At 35.4% G+C, this 10,065-nt stretch overlaps 1 protein-coding gene across 1 annotated transcript in view; it reads right to left on the minus strand.

The window, feature by feature from the left end:
* SMARCA1 (SWI/SNF related, matrix associated, actin dependent regulator of chromatin, subfamily a, member 1) overlaps positions 1-9,709 on the minus strand; it is a 23,539-nt gene extending 13,830 nt beyond the window's left edge. The window contains exons 1-13 of the mRNA XM_009997231.1: positions 9,695-9,709; positions 8,759-8,845; positions 6,734-6,900; positions 5,709-5,809; positions 5,500-5,600; positions 5,031-5,210; positions 4,476-4,631; positions 4,121-4,252; positions 3,327-3,395; positions 2,478-2,587; positions 1,596-1,822; positions 962-1,083; positions 491-643 (exon numbers count right to left, since the gene is read on the minus strand). Coding sequence (XP_009995533.1) covers positions 491-643; positions 962-1,083; positions 1,596-1,822; positions 2,478-2,587; positions 3,327-3,395; positions 4,121-4,252; positions 4,476-4,631; positions 5,031-5,210; positions 5,500-5,600; positions 5,709-5,809; positions 6,734-6,900; positions 8,759-8,845; positions 9,695-9,709 — 1,620 coding nt within the window. The remainder of the gene's footprint in view (positions 1-490; positions 644-961; positions 1,084-1,595; positions 1,823-2,477; positions 2,588-3,326; positions 3,396-4,120; positions 4,253-4,475; positions 4,632-5,030; positions 5,211-5,499; positions 5,601-5,708; positions 5,810-6,733; positions 6,901-8,758; positions 8,846-9,694) is intronic.
* Between the last annotated feature and the right edge of the window lie 356 nt (positions 9,710-10,065).

Consider the following 10,065-nt stretch of genomic DNA (forward strand, 5'->3'; position numbering starts at 1 on the left):
ATCAGGTTTTAGTATGTTTAATGCAAAACTAAGCATGTGTTTTCCTGGCATCCCAACTGAATGACCTTACACTTACACAGAAACAAGGTGAGGTGCAAAAGCATAAGCTGCCCAAAAGGGAGGAATATCAAGCTGCAGGCTTTTAGTTCTTTGCTATTATTTTGCTAACAGCCCTCTGTTACTAGTTTACTGTTTTCTTCTAGAAAGACAGAATAGGGAATAATTCTACGGATAAGCAATACTGATATAGTATTTTGACAGAAGTAATCTTATTAAGTTACGAATAATTAAGATAAATATTTACAATGTAATCTACAAGGGGTTGTTTTTTTTACACAATTCTGTTCTTGCCCTTTTAGTCCAATGCCTTAGTGTCTTGGTATTAAATACAAAAAGTAAAGAAAATCATCAGACATGGAAGTTCTGGAAAGAATTATATAAAATAGTACAATGACAACTTAAACAAATGCATATTAGAGAGTTAACTCACCATGGCTTGCAGATCTACTTGAGGGTTCCAATCTGAATCAAAGAGAATAACCACATCAGCAGTTGCCAAATTAATTCCAAGACCTCCAGCTCTGGTACTCAGCATGAAAATGAATTTACTGCTATTGGGAGCATTAAATGTGTCTATTGCTTCCTAAAGGAAAAAGAAGTGCCATTTAAGTATCAGTTTTCAAATAAGCTTCCAATATGTTCGTAGCTTTCAATAACATTTAATTGAAATTTACAGAATTTTTGTACCAAATTTTTTAATACACTGTAGGTTTGCACAGGTGGAAAAATTCTGAGTCCACTAAATATTACATTTCTCATTTAGTTGAGGAACGAATGAAGTGTACTTCACTGTGCTTTGTACTGTACTTTGTGGCTATGTGCATATATAAGTAGTAAATAACATCGTAATAATCTAGTATGTAAAACAAAGACATTCCTTGTTTATATACAACTTTCTCACCTCTCTTTCTTCATGTGGTGTCTGCCCATCAAGTCGGCAGTACTCGTACCCACGCCACATGCAATAGTCTTCCAAAATATCCAGTAAGCGAGTCATCTGACTGAAAAGCAGAACTCTGGAACCTGACAGAAAAGGTTTTGTTGTTGGTTTTATGTTCTCACATTAATCTTACCACAGAGTCTACTATAAAGCACGAGTAAGAACTCATGTGAACTATTCTTTATTATGCCCAACTTCAATCTTTCTTCTTGTTATTTTTCGGTATTGATTAACTTCTCCTCCAAACAGGTTATTTAATAATTTATACATAAGAAATACATAGCTGAAGAAACAGAACACTCAAACCCATGGTATGACAATTAGCTGATTACTTATTTGCATAAACTAAACCTCTCATCAGAAATTTTCTTGAAGACAGCAAAAGAGAAGCTCTTCTCCATATTACTAGTCTTCCTCATTCCTATACAACCTCCTTCCCTCCATGTGTTAAGATCTACAGAAAAACTAGTTTCAACAAAAACCTCACTGAAAATAATGAATACACTCACTGGAGGAAAGACAAGAATGCCATTTTTGAAAGGTAGCTTTACTTAGAACATATGTTCAGATCATACTGTTCATAAACTGTACTCACCTTGCTCTCTGAGCTTTGCCAGCAGTTTATCCAGAACTAACATTTTACCACTGTTAGTGATGAGATGTGTGTCAGTGGTGTAAGGAGGGCCTGGCTCAGCACCATCAAAGAGGTACGGATGGTTACAGCACTTCCGCAGCTGCATCAGAATATTCAGCAGACGCATCTTATCCATTTTCCCAGCTGAATTCAGGATATCAATATCTTTCATCAGGATCCTTGTGTACCTAAAGATTTACAGACAACTTCAAACAACTTGCAGTTTTTATTTGGTATCTACAACATGAATGAAACCTTGCAGTATGCCAGTTATTTATTACTGAATGTGGGAGTCTGCTTTGTGTGAGGATGGAGCTATATGATTAACAAACTTGGCAAAAATATCTGATGGATAATAACGATTTATAAATCCATACGTAGACATGAACGGCAATTTGTGAGTGACAATGATCTGTAATTTACACTTGCACTTTAGGACTGCAAAGTCAAGTAAAGATATCACTTATTTGGCTGAAGCTGCTACACTGACCTGCTTCTTTTTCTCAGACCTCTTCTGGCTATGTGGCTTCTCAAAGTTTTATGTTCATTTCAGCTCAAAACTTGTACTGGTGCATACATAACTGGATCAAAGAAGAAAACTTGGGAGGCTTATGCTCTTTCAAATAAGGAAGGAAAACTAAGGAAGGAAAAGATGTTTCTACTTCCCTTCTCCCAACCCTTTTCATTACCCCTCCTGAGCTCTTTTTAAGTCCCAAAGACAGTTACAAATAGGCCAGTCCATCCAACTGTTTTAACATGTAACTACAAGGAAAAAAAAATCAGCATGAAGAGCTGAAGTGTTCTTTATCAAAGAAGAATCTTACTTTGATGTAAATAACTCACCATTCCCTCTGCATTTTGCTGAGCCCGAGATATATTTTTACTTCCTTCTTTGGAGGCAAACTCTTTTCCACTTCAGCTTTTATGCGGCGTAATAAAAATGGCTTCAGAACCTACAGAAATTAAGAATTTTTTCCACAGCAAATTTATAAAATTGATTACCTCATATATGAAATGAACAGATTCAATTATCTGATATTTATTCAGAACTAATCAATACCTATCGCTGTCATGATGACTCCTTCAGAAAAATTCTGTCCAAGTCAGCAAAATGAAACTGTCCACTAACAGGCAAAGCTCACACATAAATATGTAACACCACATAAAGACTGCCATACTCATCCCAACTATCCTAAGCAAGGGAGAAACCCATAGGCTTATAAAATCTATTACCTTTTAACAGCTCTGTTTCGTTTTCACTAGCAGCATATACAAATATACCAACACTTCAAAGATAAGCAACGTATGTTGTATTTCTTTCCCATTTGTTTTGTTACTGTATGATGAAACATGTCTTCTCATGCATAGTAAAACAAAGATAAAAGCATGCTTTTATTCAGACTAGCATGACATGTGGATCAGTAGGCTATTCACAATAATAAACGGTTTCAAAAAGATCTCCAAATTCTTCATTTTCACATTTTATGTACACATTTTGTCTGCTTCAAACAGTAATCTTACAAAAAGCAGTATCTATAATAGCAAGTTCCAATAGTTAATTAATGAAAATTCTGCTGGGCATTTCTGCAACTAAATACCTTCTTGAGATTCAAGAGGAAGGGGGAAAAACTCTTTTCCTTTTTACACTGTGTATGCTAATGATGACATGTGAGTACAGCTTTCATTACTTACAGCATGAAGTCTTTCTACAAGTTTCTGATCACCAAGACAATTTTTAGTGTCGAACCATGAGTCAAAATCCTGTGGTGAGAAACAACACAATTGGTATGAACAGTTTATCATCTGTAGTTTTAGAAGACATATTGACTCTCACTCTGAGAGTGACATAAATCTTGAGACAAATTACTTCAAGTGAAACAGAAATCGGGCTGCAGATCCCTGCCAGCTCCTCAGCACATTGTAACATTCAAGTCACCCAATCACAGACAAAATACTATTACTCTGCTTAGTTTACAATGGTTATTTATGCTTATCACTGCAGTTTCCAAGTTCTCCCTTAGTGCCTGTGTAATGTTGGGGCAAGAAAGTAAAAAGCGAAAATGTAAATGAGATGGACAACCAAGCAAAAACAACAGAAGTAAGCAATACAAGTACAAGGAAACATTAACAGTAAAAGAAGAGAAAGACTACTCAAATTCTAAATGGAAAAAAGGCTTATGCATATTTGGATGCTTCATATTCTTGATTCTGCATTGTTTTCCCAAATGCAATAATTTGAGTAATTCTCGAACTACTTCAAGTATCACATTTACTATTACTGGCCTGAGCCCTTATGTGCACTAACAGAATGCATTGTTTTAACCAGGTGAAGCAAAAAAAGTAGTCTACAGTTAAGTAAGGCACAATGCTTCTACCAAATCCAGGTCTTCCACATGTGTCTTTTACTAGGCTGGTCATTCTATTGCACAGTTGGCAACCTGGGAATCAAACTAAGAACAGGACTGTACTTCCAAACCTCAACTTACATCTGCAGAATTGAAGACATCAGGTAAAAGAAAATTGAGTAATGCCCACAGCTCGTGCAGGTTATTCTGTAAAGGAGTTCCTGTGAGCAGCAATCGATTTGTTGTCTTGAATTCACGTACAATCTCTGACAGCTAGAAACACAACAAATCATCATCATCATCACGTACATTTAAGAATAATGAATGTTTATCAGTTTCTGAAACCTGAAACAATGTCAACAGTGCACTATCTATGAAACTCATATTTATCACTCAATAGCTTATGGCTTCTATTTTAAAAGCACCACACCTAACACTTAGTCTGCTAAAATCAGATGGAATCTTGTGTCAAAGTATCAAATAATTTTTAGTTTACCTTAGACTTCTCATTCTTTATTCTGTGGGCTTCATCAATTACCAGATACCTCCAGTTAAATTTCTTGAAGACAGATTTCTCTTTAATTACCATTTCATATGATGTAACACAAACATCCCATTCACCAGGCATCATAACATCCCGAATAAAAGCAGCCTAAAGCAGAACAATTGAGTTAATGACTATTTATCAATGAACAATTCATATGGAATTCAGTGAAACTTCTCTCTGCCAACATTACTGATGCACTAAGCTAGCAAAGAAAGACACTGAAACATCTTCTCAGTAACTGAAAGTTACTGTGATAAAAGCCTTCAATCCTTTGTACTTCAGGCAGACAGATCAACAGCTGGGATTATGCAAAACACAAATTTTCTCCCCTACTCAAAGTGAAGCAATAAAGGAAAATTAATAAACACTGTGACAGTGTTCAATATTAACATAGCTAAAGAGTACTAAAAAATACTGTAATTAAGGAACTAGGGAGAATTCCACATACACAAATGTTAGCTTTTGACAAATACTGTGCACATCTTTGAAACACAGAACACTTACTCTGGCATCTTTATCTCCAATAAGGCAAACAGCACGTAGCGATGGAACCCAACGTTTGAATTCATTCATCCAATTGTGCAAAGTTGATTTTGGAACCAGGACCATGTGTGGCCCAGGAATGTTTCGGTAATGCTTCAGATAGCCTAATAATGCTATAGTTTGCAGAGTCTTACCAAGACCCTGCATTGACAAAAAGGGAGGGAAAAGAAACCTGCTGAAACGAAATACCACATAGAAAGTTTCAAACAATTTTCCTACTGTATTATTCTGCCACTTAAGTTGTTCAAAGCAAACTACACAGCCAGTGTTTGCAATACAATTCCTTTCACTGCCTTACAATTCCAGTTGTGGAAAATCTAACTGTTGTAGAATGATGCATACTACTGCATATGCATTAAATACTATAGGCACTTTAATGTTGAATTTTGCTTAATAATTACCACAAAAATTCCAAAAGATGAATGCTTACCATTTCATCTGCCAGAATGCCATTAACACCATTTTCATATAATGAGATCATCCAGTTCAAACCTCTAACCTGATAATCTCTTAGTGTTCCTCCTTTCACATCTGTAAATGTAAGATTCCTCTAAGTAGAAAAATACTAAGTAGAAAATTTTAATTGTGATCTGCTTAGATTACTTGCAAAGCAATCAGAAAACTCAACACAATACTTACATGAAGGAGACTCCTCAAATCGAATACACACATTAGATGTCTTTCGACTCTCTGACAACAGCTCCTCGTCTTCTTCTTGTTCAGTGCGCCTGTGACGGTAACTGAAGAACCCAGGTTTCATGATTATACAAAGTAATTTCAAAACACTAATCATAAAATGGAGTGAAAAACTGTAATAATCACTGATCTACAACGTGTGTGTTCTTGTACCCTGACCAATATAATATCTTGTTAATAAGTTATTCCTTATGGCTCTTTCTAGCTTTAATTAGAAAGACTGATATGAAACCTTCTCCTTCAGAGCCATAACTATACTCTGACAAGAAGTATAATGAGTTCTCTAGGGTACTTTTTAATGAGCAACACAGCAATACAGGACACATCAGTGGTGGCCTTAGAATCAATTATTAGATAACTATACTATTCAGAAGGATCACATATTCAATTAAAAAACCCCTTGAAATCTATAAAATAGAAAACGCCATTTTGCAAACGTTCCAAAAAGTAGTTGTCTTGCAATAGCAAGCCCCTCAGAAACACTACATGCAGGCTATGCCTGCATTACTAATATAGACAAACTAGTACAGTGAGACAACTGGTGCTGGGGATCCAACATCCACGCTGCATGCATATGGTCTTCTGTTAACTTGGTCTCACTTCACTCTGGTGGACATGTCCACTACCAGCTAGAACACTTTAGGTGCATTTCTGGAGTGCATAGTCTCATTCAGTATCATGCAAAAGAAATTAATGTGCTTCAAAATTACTCCACAATATGGAATAAAGCATGCTACATGGCCATAATTAGGGAATTTACTTTAAAAGTGTGTTCCTGACCAAGGTCTCAATAACGTTGATGGATCAGTATGCATACAGCAATCAGCTTTCAAGGAAATTAAGAAAAACCATTAAGAGGAAAAGTTCTGGACTTACTTAAAGAACTATCTCTGTGCTACTAAACATGTATGTCAAAATGCATAATTTGTTTGAAAGTGTGAAAAGTCAGAAATAAAAATGAAACATACTCCCCAGCTGAAATCAAACACTGTTTTTCATCTTTCTTCATCCTTGGTCGTCCCAGCTTGACTTTCAATGGAGATGTTGGTGATTTTTGTGCTGCAGGCTGAATAAAATGTGCAAAAAGTTCTGTCTGCTTCAGGAGGAATTCAAACCTTTTTGCTCGATCAGTTTTCTAGTTTCAAAAGTGGGGAGAGAATTAATAAAATACATTTTATATAAAGAAAAGTTTTTTTGTTTTTCTTTTTTTAATAAACAGAATTCAGACACTTGTGAGAACACATTATACAACGAAAGACTGACAAGACCGTCTGCCTACTGGCAGCCAGCTCAGAAGGCTACAAGCATCATTAAACAGCTCTTGAGCTCCTTCAGCTCACAGCTAAGCATAAATTGCTTTAGAACACTCCCTGTTGCAATGTGTGGCAGGTTCAAGTGACCATGAATACCACAGCAACCTGGAAGACATGGTAAGACTTGATAGCCTCATCCCCGCAACTCATTCCTATTCAAAGCTCAATAATTAGTATAACATTCCCAAAAACAGTGTATTTGTAAGTCTGCATGGCACAGCAGCAACTGTGAAGGGATGCTTTAAAGGATTGTCTACAAAAAAAGTTCTGACATACAATAAGGGATGAAATTCTATTGTTGCTCAAGTTTGATTTGATCAAAGGCAACAATGTTGTAGCTCTACTTTTAGAAGTATGACTAAAGTAGCACCAGCTTAATACTGTTTTCAATACTTAAATCATCTCAGTTTTGGCACATCAATGAGGCATATGCACTTCACTATAGAAACACAGCAAAACTGATGTCCTTCTCTATACTTAAAAGACATTACATAATTTTTAAGTATAGTATTATAAAATGCAAATGCTGACAGAATGCAGTTGTTATCGGTTCCTCTATGCCACTTCTAAGCATCATGTAAGATCATGCCACTTAAAGCAGTTTTCATGTGATCTCATGTATGTATATTGATATCAACTACAAACGTTTAATTGTAGCCCTGTACCAAACCCTTTCCACGAAATATTGAAAAAGCAGAAAGCTTTTCTCCAAGTAATTTAAATGCAAGTAAAAGTGCTCCAACAGCAATATAACAAAGCAAAAAAGAGCAATAAAGATTAACCCGACATGCAATGCATTATCTTGCCACAGGAGGGCAATGTATATCTTTTAATAGTGCATCACTTCCCAGCAAATAAACATCTTTACAAAGGTCTCAAAAAAAGAAAAAAAAAGCCACTCAGAAAAACTGAACTAACATTCTAATTTAGGAAAGATGTATATCATCATGTATTACTGTGCAAGCAAATTTAGTTATTTACTCAACACATTCTCAATTATCTGATGTACTTATGTGTCATTGGCTAAAAATTAAGTATTCCTACAAGTAGGTATCAATTTTTCTGTGTCTAACAGTGTTACTCTTTCCTGGCTCCTATAATATCCAGTCCTTTCAGACGCTATTGTAGTTAGTTAAGCACCCATTTAACATTTAAACTTTAAGAAGTAGTTTAAAGATGCCTCTGATATGACTTAAGGGGTCATAAAATAAAACTAGCAGAGACAGATCCAAAACCAAAAGAGGACAATTCTAAATACAAAAGGCAATTGAATAGAAACTACTTAATACAGGAGGGTGTGAATAACTAAACATACATGAGGGGAAAAAACACACACAAGGATACAAGGGAGAAAAACAAACAAACAAACAAACTCAAAAATTCACTGGCAACTACTGAGCATAAAAACCACTGCCTCCAACTGCAGAAACTGTGCAGTTCAAAATACTTGGAGAAGTGGGACAGTATCAAACAGAACTATCATTATCTTCTTCCTCTATTGTACTCTCCACTAAAGACCTATTGTTAGACACTGTAAGAAACATCACACTGGACTACACATTTAAGATTCTTGTTTTTCTTTTTTTGACATAGTCTGCAATTACTCCTTCTGTATTGACCTAGTTCAGGCAAACAACAACAAAAAAAAGCTACAGCATGTTTTGTTGTAAAAACACTTACCATCTTCTCTTCATATTCCGGGTCAACTTCTTTTTCAGGTCTAGCTGCCTTTGGAGGAAGTTTAAGTTGGAAAGGGGGATCATTTTTCTGGAATTGAAATTTTCAACATTTAATAAATACCAGCTTATTTATTTACTAAAGCAAAAAGACATCAAACTGAGCAAACCTACAGATTACAAGATAAGCAACTAGGGCAAAATAAGCTTAGTCAAAAAAGAACTGCCTTATTTACTATAAATGAAAGGAACTTAAGAAACTATACAAAAATGTCTGACTTCTGTAACTTATGAGATTCCTTTGTCTTCAATTGGAAAGCTCAAAACAGGCTTCTCCCAACTTTTATACACTACTCTATTGAAAACAAGCAAGTAATAACACCCCATGCTGGCACAACCCGTGATATTGGCAAAATATCTTTTTTTAAAAAAGAGAATGGGAGAAATTTTTTGTGATTTTTTTCCCTAGCTCAGTCTTTAAAGTATGCCTTCTTAAATACCTTCTGCAAATAATAAAAAAAATAATAATAATAATATTTTTGAGATGCATTAAATTACAAAAATGTTTTTGAAAAACACTGAATAAACTGAAAGGAACTGCCAAAGTACATGTCTGCATAAAATGTGCAGAGCCTTTATCTGCCAAGCTCTTGAAGTAACAGTCTACTACAAACACATTAAAGTGAAATAGTAACCTAAACTATTCAGGGTCCAATAGCAAAACCAAACCAAAATGAAACTAAACATGCAAAAGTCTGTCAAGAAACTTTGTTTTATATTTCAGAACTGCTACTGATAAATGTGCACCAATTTACTCTTCAACTTTAAACACAATCACACAAATGGGAGGAATATTTTCTGAAGTCAGAGATCACCTTTTTGAGTTTTGGTCCAAAGGCATAATTCTCAGCCAATCATTAGAAAGGTTCTATTCACTTACAGCTTCTTCAATCATAAAGGTGATCAGCTTATCTCAGAAAGACACCTTAGGAGAGGACTGTTAAACCAGCTGCCAAAAAGCAGGTCATTCATGTGTGTAAGTTCACAACTCCATTGTATTACTGTATAATATACACTTCAGTGAGAAAGACTGACAGTGCTAGCATTAGGCCCAGAAGTTATTAAAGTGACAAAACACTCCTCCTTAGAGGAAAACAAAATTGACAGTAGAGCATTTCAGATGTCTCCCTTACTTCCCCTAGAAATAAATTCCACATGTGCTACTGAAAAAAAAAAAAAAAAGAAAAAAGTTGTCTGTCTACCTCAGGTAAGTATGATGTTTCTTCTGAACAGAGCAGAACAACTCAATAA

Source organism: Chaetura pelagica, unplaced genomic scaffold (assembly GCF_000747805.2).
Source record: "Chaetura pelagica isolate M959 unplaced genomic scaffold, ChaPel_1.0 scaffold344, whole genome shotgun sequence".
Lineage (NCBI taxonomy): Eukaryota > Metazoa > Chordata > Aves > Apodiformes > Apodidae > Chaetura > Chaetura pelagica.